A 17483-nucleotide genomic window follows, 5' to 3' on the forward strand; every position below is an offset into this window, starting at 1 on the left:
ACTGCCTCACTGCCAGTGCCATGCCAAAGTTTCAGCACCTTGAACGTTGGTGGTTCTCAGGACTATGTATCTAAGGAAAAAAACTTGGTGGTTTTTTCCCTCCAATTACCAGACTTTTAAGTTCCATTTGTGCTCCTTAGAATGCCTTTTTCCATCAAGAATGCTGAAAGAAAAGAAACAGCACCAGTATTAATACAATTCTCTGTCTCATTCCTGGCCTCATGACAGAATTTAGACAGTAAAACACTTAAAACAAGATTTGTTTCACAAGAAAGAATGAATTTAATTTTTGCAGGTATTCAGTATCTAAGAGGTTTAAGGAGCCAGCATCGGATAACAAATGATTCTTGCAGGAGCCTGGTATCAGTTTATTCCTAAATACATATTTAGTTGCAGGCATTTGCCATCAAGTTGCTCCTTGAAAATATCAGGATACAGCATGCAATGTCAAATAATTTTTTAACATTCTTATTTTTGTCCATGGTGCCCCAGGTAAGCACCTTCTCCTAAGTGCAGCTGTGAATAAAACCAAACAAACAAATTCAGACAGAAAGTGACCTGTTGTGTAAAGAAATATCTCAGAATAAGGCACATTTCTTGAGGCATGTGAGACAGGACTTTCTTCCCCCCCCCCCCCCCCGAAAATCTCTGTAAACAACAATTCAGAAGTGAATTTCAAAGTGTTTCCTGCCACATTTAGAGTTTCCATGCAGCTCCTTACTGCTGGAGCAGGGTGGGACAGCAGAACCTATCCCCCCTCAGCTTCTCAACATGGCATTGGTTTGCATGGCACTGGGGCTGCTGCTCCCTGAGATGGGAGTTCTGTTCATCACCAGTGACAGGCAGGGCCATGATATATAGTCAAAGACACCATCCTGACAGCAAAGCCACATGCTCCCCCCAACTGCTGTATTAAAGCTGAGCTAAAATGTTTTTCTGCTTTATAGATTATTTTTTTTAATGGATTTTCCCATCCAGACATTGACTTTAGAATTTTGTGACGATACTCAAATTCACCCTAGAGAGAATTAATTCTATGTACTCAAACGAAAACCACCTATTCCCCTTGGGAACTTTCTGCAGGTCCCTCCCTAGGATGAAATTCACTATTTTGACATCAAAGCTGTTAGGTTTGTGTTTTACAAAACAACTATTTTACATGACAGCAATCAAAAGCTGTTGGTTGTTTGGTTTTTTTTTTCCCCCAAGAAAAACCCAAGCAAATTGAAGCAAATGTGAAAACACATACAATTTTCTAGAGACAAAAAGGACTTCAAGCTTCTTAAGCAGGAATCAATGCATACAACCTCCAAATGCTCCTGAGAATGCAGAGATAAAGAAACTAGAGCAAGAGGATCAGCTACACCTAAATTTTCCAGGAAGATTTCATCTTCTTCTTTCATCATGAGCTAAGAAGACACAGCTCAGCAGCATAACAATACCTTTTCTTTTTAATTCCTGTAAACAAAACAGAAAAGTCTCTTCTCTTTTCCAGAAGTTGCCACTTCTTACCCATTTGAAAATACTCATAAACTACAGCAGTTGCTTTTGGCAAGCCAACACACTTCTGGGTGGCTGCATCAATACCTGATACCAAAAAGATACTAAAGTTGATATAGGTAGGATATGGAAACTTGCAAATCTAGAAGCACCGGGGTAGTGATTTTCAGCTTCAGCTACTTGAGCTGCAGCAGTGCATGTGTGGGAGCTGGCTGTTAACATCCAGAGCATGCTCAGCCCATCAAGCTGCACTGCCACACTCAGGGATAGTTGCTCAGCACAGCAGGGCCACAGCCAGCAACACACCAGTGGAAGGTTGGCAGGAATATCATTGTCACAAAGGCAGCACTCACCAGGCTGGCAAGCTGCTCTAGGACTTGCCTCTGGATATGTTTCAAAGTAGTTTGTTCAGAACAGCTACTGCCCATGAGGGGGCTTTTTAGACTCCTCCTGTGTGAGCATCCATGTTGCCTCAGTTTCCCTATGGTAGAAGTCTGCGGCAGCAGGAGTCCATCACATAAACTGAAAGGATTTTCAGTACTGCTCCTGGAGCCAAAAGATCAGCATTCATTTCAAGAATTCAGTCCAAGGAAAGGAGTGCCAGACTTTAAGTGCTCCACTTCAAACTGTTCACATTTTTTTTTCATGTCACTTTTTAATGTGAAACCTACACAGGGACCACAACAGCTCTGCCATGAAGGGTTAGAGTTAAGGTTTAAGGCTAGTGTTAGGGTTTACTTTTAGGGTTAGAGTTAAGATTAGGAGTTAGGGTTAGGGTTAGGGTTAAGGTTAGAGTTAGGATTAGAAATTAGGGTTTAGATTAAGGTTAGAATTAGGGTGAATGGCTAGGGTTAGGGTTAGGGTTAGGATTAGTATGAGTAGTAGAGTTAGGGTTAGGGTTAGTATTTGGCAGATAGGAGGGCAAATATTTTTTTCAGAGTTTTATTTTACTCCTGAAAGGATGTCACAAGCAACTAGTCATATATCGGTCCGAAGTTCTCCTGGATATTTGGCAAGTTTGGGAAGGACTTAGAGAGTTCCCAAGGTTAGAAAGACAGCCAGCAATTACCTGCTGTACATCTTGCTGAAAAATGACCTAAGCTGCATATTTTACTTTAAAATTATATCCTTGTTTTCAAGTTCCAGCATAATGGCTTCTCTGGAGAGAGTTTAGAGAGGTTGTGCTTTGATCCCTCATTCATTTCAGAGGAAGGGAAACAAAAGGCAAGGAAAAGACTTTCTTAAATGGTCAAGTCTCCCTTGTTCCCCTAACACTGCAGAGTCAACTACATCCCATTTCAAAGTGAAAGAAAGGACACACTGCTGTGAACTGCAGAGAGCCAAAGCCTGATTTAATACTCCAACCGGATAATGTACTTATCATGGGAAACATACCAATACGAAGCTCAAAATAGCTCATGCAATGCACTAGAATGTGAACTGCGTTCAGATATAAACATTTGGGGGTTTGATGTTTTGAAAACACAAACGAGTTGAAACACACAGACACTGTGCATTCCAAAACTTCTAAATTTTGGTCATTGCATGATTTTTTATCATCGATCCCATATCCAGCAAAATTAGATTTACTGTCCTTGCTTCTTATGAAATTACACAGAGGCTGCTGCTTTATTCCTCTCCAGGACAGTAAAAAGCAATAAAATTCTTGCAGATTTCGACAGCAGGCAATTCAATAAAAGGCTATGTATATTTTATAAGTACAATAAAGACAAGTCTATAGCTGAATCATAAATGGGGTTTTGTTTGGTTGGTTTGTTTTCTGTAAGCATCCTTGTTGGAGTCTGTTCTCAACACAGGTTGGTCTTCTTAGCCCACAGTCTTCCTTTTTGGGGGGAGAAGGAGAATGAAATTTATATCTTTAGAAGGCATTATTGAGGTTTTGCTCAAGGGATTTTGCACTGTGTGTCTGTTTGAAATTTAGGGGTGTTGTGGAACTCAATCCTTTCCTCTCCTGGATTAGTGCTATAAAATTTTACATATCATTTTTTGGTTACATTGTAAAGTACATCTATCTTATCATGGTGGCATTCCCTTTTTTTTAATTACTATTTTCTCTTTTTTTAATGAGCAAACAGTAAATATTTGAAACAAACACAATTATTTCTTAGATTTGCATCAATGCTCAGATTTTGGTTCTAATTCTGAAAGAATACAAGATAACAGTAGTGCTAGAAAGGATTTAGTAACAGTGCCTGAGTGCTGAAATATCAAGCTTTATACAAACATGAGCCACAAACAACATGCAAAGAAATTGCCCTGCATAACTATACTTATGTACATTTTTTCTTCTCACTTGAAAAAAAACCAACAAACTCTGAAGAAGCTGGACTCAGACTGAATTAAAAATGAGCTCCCTGTTCCCAGTCTGTAGGACAAATTCTACAGCAATGAAAAAAAAAATCAGTGGAGGTTTATGTGAGCAGGAGGTGTGGCATCAAAACTCAAGTTTCCTGGAGAAGGAAACTTTTCACCTGTGTTTGCCCTTCTGAGTAGTTTGCTAGTTAAAGTCTGGGCATACAGCGCTGTACTAACTATTGTCATCTTATTAATCACTATACAATAACTTATTGTCATAGAATGATACAATGGCTTAGGTTCTACTCCAACCTCCCAGGCCATGGGCAGGGACCCCTCTCAACTAAACTTGGCTGCTCAAAGCCTCTCCTAACCTGGCTTTGAACACCCCCAGGGAAGAGGCATCCACAATCTCCCTGGGCAGCCTGTTCCAGAGTGCCTTATACTGAAGAATTTCCTAAGATCCAGTCTAAATCTACTCTCCCTCAGCTTACAACTGTTCCCTCTTGCCCTACTGCTAAACATCCTCACAAAAAGTCCCTCTCCAGCTCTCCTATAGGATCCTTTCAGGTATTGGAAGGCAGCTCTAGAGTCCCCTCAGAGCTGAACAACCCCAGCTCTCTCAGCTATCCTCATAGCAAAGGTGTTTCAGCTATTACCTAAAAAGGCTAGACCAGATGATCCTTGGGGTCCCTTCCCACCTGGCATTCTGTGATTCTCTGATTATTTCATTAAATGAAGATACAAACCTTTCAAGCATCTGAACACTATGGGACAGACCTAAATACATTTTGTTCACCATAACTGTGCAGGAAAAGCTGTTGCTGTGCTTACTGTAAGAATTACAACTGCCATAAACTTTGCCCAGCCTGCTAGTGAGCACCTAGGAGAGGCATCATCTGAGATGGGGAGGGCTGTGTGGATTTGCAGCAGTTGTGAAGTTGCTCATTTTCACTGGACCAGATCTTACAACAATTGGTTCAAATTCATTCTGGGTTTTTATAACCCATTACATATGCACATTTCCAATAGTCAAATATGGATATGGAAATAAGTTGAGGCTGGCAGTGTTACACTGAATTTCTCATCATCATCAGATTTATCCTGGTTGCCTGTAGAGTACTCCACAGCATTAAACAAATTGTATTCAGTGTATCTGAAAAAGCACAAAAGGAGCAGTTTCAAATAGGAAGGATCAATAAAGCCATGTCCTAGGAAGAAAAGGAGGGGGAAATGGGGAAAAATAGCAGATGAAAGTTCCTCTTCTATTAGCAATGACCAGACCATCAGGAAGTACTGTATATAACCATGAAATTATTTTCTTTAAGGCACTGATGACAATGTGGCAACACAGATCCAGTCTGCCAGCTCAATACACCTGCCCTGATACAAACAAAACCTTTGGTGCTTCTAATGAAGTGCAATTGCACATGTCCTTCATCTTTTCATTTTGTAATTGCATGTGAATTGCCTGCCTCAGCTTGAAAAGAAATGGATCTTAAGGGATGAAGAACTGTCTGTAACGACTGACACCTCGCACCAAAGCACACAGCTTCACAGAGGCACATGATTTTTCCCTACCTGGAGTTCAGCCACAGGTCTAAATTCCATTAGCAAAAGACGGAGGCAACAGTGATTTTTAGCACCAATATTCTCTCAGCAGTGTAAAATAACATCAGTGCAACTGTGTGCCAGGACACGAAGCCCTAACTCATAACTCTCTAAGAGAGTCCAACTTGGTCCAGCAATCTATGCCAAGCAACTAGGAGTTTTAAATCAGGCTTTCCTTCTGGGAAAATTAATTGGAGGTGTCTTATTTTTTTATTAGTTTTAAGAAGCACTTATAAAGGATTTGATTCTGCAATGAGAGAACTTAATGAGTATTTCCTTTAAAGAGCCTCAGCAGTTGGCAGTGTTACTCCACAAAAGGAATATTTCAAGTATTTGGCTTTGGAAATCACAAGCATCACACTTCAAAATAATTTATTTTCTACAGATATGGTGGTTCTATTTTCCAGTAGTAAAGGGAAGTGCTTTCTATTATTTTTGGATGTTTTAAAAGTAGGCAAAAGCAAACATTTTCTACTGTTCAGTTCAATGTCAAGAGTGGCCAGATGGTGCCGCACGGGAATAAAATAAGGGTCCCTTCAGAAGCACAAGCTTCTGGGATGGTGCAGCCAAAGCTCTGGGAATGACACCATCTGTGATTTCCTGCTAAGCTCAGTGGGCCCTAGAGACATTTGTGACCATCAGGACTCAGCACATGAGCAGCAACCAGGCAGCATCCCCAAAGGCTGCTGACAGCAGGAGCAAGCCAACAGGCAAACATTCTTTTAAATTAAGTTCATTCTTCTTAAAAACACATGAAGAGAGATAAGCTTATGAACCACCTGCAGCCTCCATGCAATTGGTATCCAAGGAATAATCAGTCTGTAACTTGGGCCAGTTATTTTATCTCTGCAGAAGATCCTTGGTTAGAGAAAGAGGCCAGCTGAGCTGCCAACCAGCTTTCAGTCATTGTTCTGCTTCTCGCCTTCTCTGTGCATTCATTTTCTGAGCACTACAGAAAACAAAAGCAGATACCAAAACCAACCACAACAGAACCAGCCTGGATGAGAATCTGATATATTTATCAAATACCTGTCTTCTGACCTGCATTCACCAAAATCAGGAGAAAGACCAAACACTTTTTGTCAAACATACAAGCTCCAGTGCCCCCAGCTATAAGCAAACCTCTTCAGCTAGACCTCTTAACACAAACATCTCACTAATTGAAACTGCATTTTTGTGTAATACTTTACAATTCTATTATTCCCATTTTAATACTGGTTATAACAACCACTGGTTATAAGAACCACTGGCCTTAGGGCCCTTGTTTGCACTGCAATTAAAATGCAAAGTAAACTTGGACATGCTAGTAATAGACAATAAAATTCTAGCATTTGGTTTGGTATCCATGAGGCTTTTATATTTTTTGTTATGGCTGTGAATCCCAAACTGAAGCTTCACTATTTACAGGTGTCTGGAAACACAAGAAAATGCCCCAAATGGTAATAAATAGCTTATGTTCATGAGTTTGATCCAAATATTTATCACCTCAGGAAAAAGTAAAATATACCCAAAAAACAGTCAATGCTGTTTTCACTTGCTTCCTTTGTGAGACAAAAATTCAGCTCAACAGTTTCCAAAAAGCCTGTGCAGAGGTACTGTACAATCTTCCTCTGATAATCCTTTTTTCAACCATGTTTCTAACAAATGCTTCAAAGTCTCTCCTATGCCTTGTTTCATTTGTCCCTGGTTTATTCTGGTCATCTTTAGTAGAGGGCTTTGCCTTCCCCCACCATGACATTGCAAGAGTTAGAGGTTCTTCTGTAGCAGATGCAATATTATGTAATTGTTAGAGGTTCTTCTTCTGTAGCAGATGCAATATTATGTAATGGTTTCTTTTTCAAATTTCATCTCAAAATAGGTGTTTCCTCATCCAAAACTTCCTTGCCCTAGTGCTTATCTTTCTCATACACTGCTTAATTTGCTAACAATTTGCAAAAGACAGCCAGATATTTGTGTTGTGTGAAATAACAGCATTCCCCTTTCTCATGTTTGTATTAAGGTTCTTAATAGGGTTTCTGTTAATGTAGGGTCTGGACCTAAAACCTGTGAATGTGCACTATTAGACTTGAAAATACATGCACAGACCAATTCTTTTGTTCAGAGGTAAAACTTGATAAAATTAGTATGGTTTCCATCTCAAAGAATTCATTTAGCCCCTCTCTTCCTTTCTGTGTTTTTACATGTTCTCTTGCTGACTCTAAGGCAAGGAAAATCTCTGTTGCTTTAGCTTGAGTGAAATTTTAAGGAGATTTCCCCAGACTGTGTGACCCAAATCCATGTGATGCTACTGAGCACAAGAGCTTGGTCATGTTCTGCTGGGGCCTATTTGCCTTAAGAGTAAAGCAAGGTACTGATTTAGAGCATTTACAGTGAAAAGGGGAGGAAAATGCCAGGTTCCTTATGGTGTGAGGGCAGGCGCCATTACAGACACCTAGCACCTCTCTTGTCCATATGCAATATTCATTATTGCATTTCACTGAGGAGCCGAATCTAGTTTTTGACTGCAAACATCTAGAGATTATCATGTTTTCTTGAAAAAAGCTATTAACCACAATAAGCGTTAATTTTCAGATGCTTTATTCCGACGTAAACCAGCGCACTGCAGGCGCTCACAGCCCCCGCTCCCCGCGCTGGGCTGAGAACGGGCGCCCCAGCCTGGAGCGCCACCTGCTGGGCTCGGCAGGGCTGGCAGCCCCGCTCGCACCGACGCCTCAATGTCCTTCCTGGAGGGACCCAAAACTGATTCCACTATCTGAAGTGTGGCCTCCCCACTGCCGAGTACAGGGGGACAAGGATTTCCCTGGTTCTGCTGGCCACATTAGGGCTGATGCAAGCCAGGATGATGTTGGCCACACGCTGGTTTAGCTGGCTGTTAACCAGTACTCCCAGGCTCTTTTCCACCAGGCAGTTTTCCAGCCACTCTTACCCAAGCCTGAGGCATTGCACAGGATTGCTGTGACCCAAATGCAGGGCTCGGCACTTGGCCTTGTTGAACCTCATACCATTGGCCTCAGCCCATTGATCTAGTCTATCCAGATCCCTCTGCAAAGCCTCCCTACCCCCAAGCAGATCAACACACCCACCTAACTTGGTGGTGTCTGCAAGCAGACTGAAGGTGCGTGATCCATAAGCAGGAAGGAAGATCTTGGAAAAGGATGCATTGTAGCAGGATGCATCAGATCTGTCCATCCTTAGGTGTCTCATACATACCAGGACATTAAGGGCAAGCCAGAAAAAAAGGACATTTTTCCTCTGGCAATACATAAACAGCACCTCCAGTGTCTCTACAGTACCAACACCCTCCAGTGCCTCTACACAGAAGAGTTTGTTAAACAGTGATTTTAACTGAGAGGAGCCACATATTCATCTCCTGCAGTATCAGTACACAGGGAGCTCTTGCTGAATGATTCTTGGTTCTGAATCACCAGGAAATCAGATGTGAATGCTACATGAATCTATAGAAATGGCCCTGAAGAACGTGAAAATCGTATTTGGAATGTGGGAGGAGGCACAATGGGATTCCATCCCTCCTTATGGACCTGCACTAACTCCCACACAGAAAATAACAGGAAATACTGCAAGAGCTGTAAGAAGAAGTCTTAGCTTTAAAGACATGGGTTTTAATAGGAAAATAATGCTTTGAAGACACTGAGACAATGACTTGTGGCAACTTAAACTTGACATTTCCTTGTGGAGAAATTCCTACAAAATGGTATGATAGATGTTGTTTTCCACTCCCATAGAACACAGTAACTTGCCAAGGAAAAAAACAGGGCACTGAACTGGGGAAGATCATTGATCTGCTCCAAACTGTACCAACTTTGTGCTTGCCAAGGCACTTGTTCTGTGAGAAGCATGAAGCAACCATCCTGCTTTGGATGGCTCCTTTGATTGTGTCATTTCTTTGCAACATCAACAACTTGTTTAAGGAGCGGGTGTTCGTTAGGAAGTGAATGTTCTCCTTACTGTTCCTAAGACACATCAGCCTTGGTCCTGTATCACAATTTTTCAACAACTAGGAATTTTTGATGCAGTGACCTCACCCTTTAGCTGCTGCTACCAAACATGAGTTTGGATTTTCTGTTGAATCACTTCACTTGCTGGCAGCAGCACTACTGGAGCAGCGGCAGGGCAGCTGGATGCCCATTTGCAGACCATCTGCAGCCAGATCCCTTTTCCAGAAAGGTGTTCAAAACCCACCTGCTGTGTTCAGAGACCAGCTGAAGATGTGATGTCACAATAAATGTTACCATTTTCATATTTTGCAAGGGACTTCTCAGCAGCACTCACATTCCCAAAGCCTGCTGCTTTCTTTTACTGGTTTGTAACACACCTGGTTTTGCACTTAACCACCACCTTTTAGACCAGTTTACGTTTCACTGCGGGATTCCAGGAGCCCGGGGCTGTCGGTGTCGCTGGCGACAGCCCCACACGTCCCTCGGGTGGGTGAGGACACCGGCCACCCCTCACGTCCTCGCGGCCTTTAAGAACACGGGACAAGAGCAGCGCCAGGAACGTGCTTCAGGCACGGGGCAGAGAGGCTATTTGTCAGGCGCGGCGGTAGCTCCGCTGCCCCGGGAGACGGGCACCAGAGGACCAGTGAGCTACGGTGGGCGCAGGCAGCCGGGAGGCTCAACCGCAGTTGCTGCAGCCGCCCGCCCGGCAGCGAGGGGGCGCACCAGAGCCCCGCCAGCCCCATCCAGGCGGAGGGAGCGACGCCCCATACCGCCCGCTCCGCGGCCTCCCTGGGCCTCAGGGACTCCAAGTGGCCCCGGGCGCGGAAGCTGCTCAAGCAGGGGGCGCCGCCACGGTTCCGGGAAAGAGTCGCGCCCGGTCGCTCTCCAGCCGCTGAGCGACCCCGGAGGGAGCCGCAACGGCCTCTCATGACCCGCCCCCCCACCACCCTCCCGCATCACCTGGCGGACAGGAAGCGGAAGGCTGACTTGGGCCGTCATGTGAGCGGGATGCGGAAGCTCTGCAATGGGAGGGGGGCAGCTTCCGGCGTCGGCCGGGCTGGAGCGCGGAGGTAGTGCCGGCCGCACCGAGCGCTGAGGCCGGGCTCGCATCCCGCTATGCGAGAGACTCCGAAGCCCGCAGGTGAGACGTTGCCCGCTCATGATCTTCGGGAGGACGCACAGCCGTCGGGCCTGGTTCCGCGGGCCCGCTATGAGGCGGGGCGGCGACTGAGGCCTTCCCTTTCTCTGCCGCGCCGCTTCCTGGCCGGGGCGGCACTGCCCGGAGGGCCGAGGAGCCGCGGGAGGCTGGTGTTGGGCCCGGGCCGCTCCAGACAGGACCTATTTGCTCTTCTGTCCGCCGCTCGGCTGCGGGGAGCGCCGGGGCCAGGCTGGGCCTGCAGCCGTGGTTTGTAACGCCCCAGCCAGGGCCCCACCGGTGCGTCCGCGGCAGCCTGGGCTGTAGCGTTCTGAGGCACTGCCACGGGAGATGTAAGAGAGTGATTAGTTCAGAAGCTCTATATACAGGGTACTGAAGTAACTACCTACTAGCAATTCTGGATGTTGCTGCATGAAGACTAAATATTTTTTTTATTCATTATAATATGCAAACTTTGTTCTTCAGGGTAAGAAAAACGCAGAAACAGAACAGGTTGTAAGAGGAGGAAATGAAACTTCCTTGGAAAAACAAAGTTTCTTTGCCTCGTATGGCTTTATTAACACAAATCTTCACTTACATTTTGATGGCTTTGGTTTCTATGAGAATTTAAAATATGTAAAAGTGTCTTCCCATCTAGAACAGTTTCAGGGGTGGCATGCCTAGGCCTTGCAGGAACATGACACTTTAGAGCAGCAGTAATTATATAAGGTTTATAGACACTTTTAAAAATTTCAGTTGAACATATCCTGAAGGCTTGCATCTTTTGTAGGCCAGTATTGAAAAATAGCACCTTAAAACTGAGAATATATCTTGAAAGGTAGTAAAGAACTATCTGGATAACAAAATCTGATTAAAAAGATTTTTAAAAAGTAGAATATAGGCTAGGCATGTGGTAGCTATTTGAAATACTTAAATAACGTTCTCAACTTGTTTGAAGTGGCACAAAAATAAACAACTGACCTGGCAAGCTTAGTATTCTGTTGCTCTGTGAAAAAACATCAGTAGCTGGCTTGGTCTCCTGAAGTGGATTGGTTGTGTGGGTTTGTAGCAGGACTGATGTGCTGAGGGAAACAAACTGAGGAGTGCTGAAGACTGTAATTTAAAGGTGACCTTCTGCTGTTGTGTGGGTGACAACGTGAAGATCAGCTGAAGCACAAGCTTTTCAGAGGCCTGTTTTCCAAGGAAATAATTTAAAAGTCTGCTGTTTCTAATACTCTATCAGAATCATTAAATAAAGAACTGTTCAGACCACTGAACAGTTTGTATTGACAATCACACAGATTGATCTTGGACTTGGCTAAAAGTGGTTATGTGACAGCTGGGTTATAAATGTAGCAGTAGTCAAGTTCCACATTCCCCCCTAAGGTACAACAGTTTGTGGTAATTCACTTCTGATAAGCTAATTACTGTCCTTAGACTTTTTATTTCACCTGGCAGGTTGGGAGATGGTGCTGTTTTTTGGTTTGTACCTTCATGTAAATTTCCATGCACTTTTGTAAATAGATCTCAAAAAGCTAGTTCAAGGATGTGTGTGTAGCTTATCAGAAGCTTAAAGTGATCTGTGAGGACTCTGAGGAGTAATGTTTTGTGGTGTAAAGGGCTTTCCTCTCTTGTAACACTTAGTCAAAGGCCCTGAAGTAGTGGTGTGCTGGATTTAGGTTGCATCCTCAGTCAGTGCATCTTGGTGAAGATCTCGGCAGAATCTTAACTGCTCACCCACGATGTATGTGAGGTGATATTTGTAGGAAAACTGCCCTGTGCCACCAAGTGTTTGAAAGAGAAATTACAGTTGTGGCTGATTCTTGTATCTGAGGATACCGAGGTAATTGGAAGATGCCTCTTAACAGATCTTTCAACCAGTAAAACAGTCCTGATTTATGAAAATGCAGAAGCCAATGTGACTCTATATAGCAAGTTATGGTGCTCAGCTATAACATTTTTGGTCATTTGTCTGACCCCCAGTGAGAGCTTTATTCGGTCCTTCCTGTCCTCCTTTCCACAGCATTGAAAGTCAGTGTAAAATTTCAAGAGAGAAGGTAACTATGGTCATAAAAAGAACGTTTTAAGGTTTTGGGTTTACTGTGTTGCTGTGATTATTTCTGGTTACAGATGGGTTTCATAAATAACAGGTTATTCTTCCCAATTTGTTTTCTTCAGAGACCTTAATAAAAGAGTTGGTTTCATACCATGCTTCTAGTGAAAAATTAAAAGGAAATATAAAAGCATAATCTTCACAGTTCTGCAGAAGATGCCAGTTTCATTGCTTACAAGGAGCTTGAGACTGTATTAATTGAAGAATATTCATGGCTTGCTGACTCATCTGCTCTCTTTTCTGTGGAAAACCTCACTATTTTGTAGGATGATGGTGAATAGTCAGTGTTTGCCTGTGGTCCTTATGTTTGTCATCCTTTTCTAGTTCTGAATCTTTGGGGAATGGAACACTGATTTTTGGGGGGGAATGGAGGATAGTTGTCAAAAATATGAGCTAGGAAACAGATCAGAATGGTAAGGAAGGGATTATGTAACCATGAGCTGTTGATTAAAAGGGAGGTGATTTATGTAATCACTCCTCTGTAGCCTGCATTTTATGAGCTAACACTGCTGCTTTGCCTGCACTTAGCAGTCATATGTCTGTGCTGGTGTGCCAGCATTTTAACACAGTGCACCAAATGAGCAGCTTTCTATTGAGGGTGGCATAACTGTATGGAAAGTACTCTGGTTATTGAACAGGCTCTCCATAGCTGGGAGTCATAATCATGTTTTCTCAATTCCATATTTCCATAGCTGTACTTTTATTTCAGAGTCTTCCAACTGTTTCTTTGAAATGCAAATTCTATTTTTGTACCATAATAACAAGGTGCTTTAAATTGCATATGCAGTGCCTACTGATTTACCAGGTATTCTCTTGGGTGTGCAGCCCCATCTGTTAAAACTCGGATGCTTTCCCATTGAAGAGAAACAGAATTTGACACAGGAAAACTGCTCACTGTTTCTTCTGGAATTCTGTTGTACTGTATGCTGTTTGTAGCTCTTGCCATAGCTGATGAGTCCTCTTGGACAGGAGAAACAAAATGTGCTGGCATAGCAGTTTGTGGCCTCAATACAACTTTCAGAAAAGAGAGAAGTGAGCTGGGGTGGGAGAAACAAAAGTACAGTAGTAACATAGGTTCCAGAAAACACTGAGTTCCATATGAGTCTGCTTAAGTGTTAAGGAAATGGTGTAGAAGGAAATTGAAAGATCAGTTCTTTACTAAGCAGAATTTCTGATTTTTTTTCTTGCAGCACAACACTAAATTTGTAATGAAATGGAGTCTGGGTCAAGCTCTTTTCGAGTGGAATTTCCAGATTTTTCTAGCACCATATTGCAGAAGTTAAACCAGCAACGCCAGCAAGGACAATTATGTGATGTATCCATTGTAGTTCAGGGCCATCTCTTCAGAGCCCACAAAGCTGTTCTTGCAGCTAGTTCACCTTACTTCTGTGACCAGGTTCTCCTGAAAAACAGCAGGCGAATAGTCCTGCCTGATGTGATGAATCCCAGAGTATTTGAAAACATTCTTCTGTCCACCTACACAGGCCGGCTGGTAATGCCTGCTCCGGAGATTGTTAGCTATTTGACAGCAGCGAGTTTCCTGCAGATGTGGCATGTGGTGGATAAATGCACTGAAGTGCTAGAGGGGAACCCAACAGTTCTGTGTCAGAAGATGAATCATGGCAGTGATCATCAGTCCCCGAGCAGTAGTAGTTACAATGGCCTTGTTGAAACCTTTGAGCTTGGCTCTGGAGGACAGACGGAATTCCACAAAGTGCAGGAACTAAGAGATGGTGAAAATGAAGAAGAGGGCTCTAAAGATGAACTGTCATGTCAGCTGACAGAACATGAGTACCTTCCCAGTAATTCTTCAACAGAACATGACAGACTTAGCACTGGAATGACAAGCCAGGATGGTGAAGAAGGAACTAGTGATAGTGCAGAGTATCAGTACACCAGGCCTTTGTATAGCAAACCCAGCATCATGTCTCACAAGCGGTGGATCCATGTGAAACCGGAAAGATTTGAACAAGACTGTGAAGGAGTTGATAATCCTTATGATGAACACCAGGTTTCTGAATCCATGAATGCCATTCAGGCTGACCATTCAATCCAGTCTTCGGGTGTTGAAGACTTTCATATAGGTGACAAAAAGATGGAAGCAGAATTTGATGAGCAGGCAGATGAAAGTAATTATGATGAACAAGTTGACTTCTATGGCTCTTCTATGGAAGAATTTTCTGGTGAAAGGGCAGATGGAAATATTAGTGCCCACAGGCAGGATCTAATGATAGCAGCAGGCTATGGTGAAGGCATTGAAATGGCTACAGGAATTAAAGAAGAAACATCTCTTACTGGATTCTCACATGCTGATAAGCTGTACCCTTGTCAGTGTGGAAAAAGCTTTACACACAAAAGTCAGAGAGATCGGCATATGAGTATGCACCTTGGTCTTCGACCTTATGGCTGTGGTGTCTGTGGTAAGAAATTCAAAATGAAACACCATCTTGTAGGCCACATGAAAATCCATACAGGCATAAAACCCTATGAGTGTAACATCTGTGGGAAAAGGTTCATGTGGCGGGACAGTTTCCATCGGCATGTGACCTCTTGTACCAAGTCATACCAAGCCTCTAAAGCTGAGCAGAGTACTACTGAGATGAACTAAGAGATCCATGCTTGCATTTGTTTAGTAGAGTAAGCAGAATAAACTAATTATGCAAATAAAGCTTGGTACTTGCTATTGTAAATTCTCACAAAAACAAGTTGTGATAATTACGCTGGTATGAGCAGACCAAATTTTTCTGTTATTTTCCACAGTATTACTCCAGGTGGTCAATGTGTGAAGTGCAAATGGTTAATCTGAAAGGTTCCTGCAAAATGAGGTCTGTATGGTCTTAGTAACATCAATTGTAATCACAGCAGTGTTTAGAAACCCTCTTGATTTTTTTCCTAAGTCTTACGAATTCACAGTAAAAGCCAGCTCTAAATTGACCTGAATCCTGCAAATACTTAGTTGGAGCAGGAATTCAAGAAACCCTTTTACAAAAAAAGAGAACCAGAATGAGCAAACCAGGTTATAAGATTCACATGTTAATTAAAAAAAAAATTAAAATATTAGAATTCCACCTCTAACTGGAGACTGCCAACATCCTTAACTTGCATCATTAGATAGTCTGCATCATTACCTGCCTGGACATGGTCCTGTGCAACCTGCTTTAAATGAACCTGTGTTAGCAGGAGGGTTAGATCTGAAGAGGTCCATTCCAACCCCTACCATTCTCTGATTAAATAGCCTTTGTTGTATTGCATAGTGAAAGGCTGTGTTAAAGATAATTTGGCTTTCCTTTATCATTCATTCTTTATCCATCATCAGTACAACAAATGTCTAATTTGTGCTGATTGTTATATAGAGTCTGTAAAGCACTTAACTAGAGTTGAGCACTATATAAACTTCAATCTGTGTTAGGTATAATTTGTCTTTGCTCTAGGGTCTAATGCTGTATGACTCTTGGCTTGACTTGAGTTTGACTGCTACATTGTGAGAGCTTCTAGAAGTGTGTGTCATAAGTAAGTCTTGTCCAAAACAAACAAAAAAAGTAAGAGATAAAATTTGGAACTTATCCAAAGTATCCTAACATTTAAACTGTATGGTGGCTCACTACAGTAGCAAGTACCAAACCTGGTGGATTCATGAATTGACTTTTTATTGGTACAAATCTTCTCTCTAGTTTTAGAAACCTCCTTCAAGAAAATTACTTAGTCATTGATAGGTATTTATATTTTCAATTCTTTACTCTTTGAATAGTAAGAACTATATTACAGATTCTTGGTACTGAACTACTGTGACTGGTTACATGTGATCACAAGCAGCCAGAGTTGTTTACCTCTTCAAATGAAGTTGCTTGTGGACAAAAATAAAAAGTATGGTATTTGGATCTCTTAATGGTACTGCAGAACATGGTACCATGCTCATGTCCAAAGGCTGGATTTTTGCTGGGAGAGTGGCACTTCTGCTTCATTAGGATGAGGATCTAAGTGCTAGGCTCTCACTCTTGGAGATAGATGGAGGAGTGTCTCTAGTTCTGAGAGATGCTGCCAGCTCTGCAGGTAGAGTGAATACATCAATTGTAAAGATGGCAACAGGATTTGGGGGTTGAAATCTTAATACAGTCCTGTGCAAAAGCAATTGGCCCTTTTTTGTAGTTTACTGAAACTTAATATAATAAGGAAAGAGCCTTTAGAGCTTACACAGACTATATTAGAAAGGGGTGATGTCCAAGTACAATGCTGGTAACACAGTGGGAAAAGGGTAACTGGCATGAAAGGCCTAAGCTTGTCTGGCCACAGTTTGTGTATTAGCTGCTGCAGTACACAGGATAATGTACTTGAACAGATGACCCTGTATGGTGAAGCAAAACCACATGAAGGTAATTACTGTTTTGATGCTTTTTTGAACACCAGTTACAAACTGTCTTAAAATGCAGCCAAACTGTATCTTGAATATGAATGTCTGGTACAAGCTGGGGGTTTATTACTCAGTGGGCTGTAATTACTGTAACTTTTTTTCTGGCATTCTACTTAACAAACTTTAATTTTTTTAAGAGGCTCTTAATCTTCTAATGCTTCAGATATTTTTCCTATGGAATTTTGTTAAAACAGATATTCCCAAATATGATGAACCCATTGCTGGCAATGGGCACAGATGGTCAGCGCCACAGAGTTCCTACTCTTAGCACTTAATTGAACTCTCCAATATGTCACGGTGGCCAAATATAACCCTTGTAATCAAGGAAACTGAACAGGGATTTCCTCACTAACACTGTAACCTGCTTAATGTATAGAAGCACTTTGTATTTAAAAATTTTAAAAAGGCAAAAAAAAAAAAAGGCAAACCATAAAACTTTATAAG

At 42.4% G+C, this 17483-nt stretch overlaps 1 protein-coding gene across 1 annotated transcript; it reads left to right on the forward strand.

Moving 5' to 3' along the window:
- Positions 1-10413: 10413 nt before the first annotated feature.
- On the forward strand, positions 10414-15617 carry ZBTB43 (zinc finger and BTB domain containing 43). The gene is made up of 2 exons (XM_009907490.2): positions 10414-10524; positions 13822-15617. The coding sequence occupies exon 2, from the start codon at positions 13845-13847 to the stop codon at positions 15237-15239; it is 1395 nt and encodes a 464-aa protein (XP_009905792.1). The 5' UTR covers positions 10414-10524; positions 13822-13844; the 3' UTR covers positions 15240-15617.
- The last annotated feature ends 1866 nt before the right edge of the window (positions 15618-17483 follow it).

This window comes from Dryobates pubescens, chromosome 29 (genome assembly GCF_014839835.1).
Source record: "Dryobates pubescens isolate bDryPub1 chromosome 29, bDryPub1.pri, whole genome shotgun sequence".
Lineage (NCBI taxonomy): Eukaryota > Metazoa > Chordata > Aves > Piciformes > Picidae > Dryobates > Dryobates pubescens.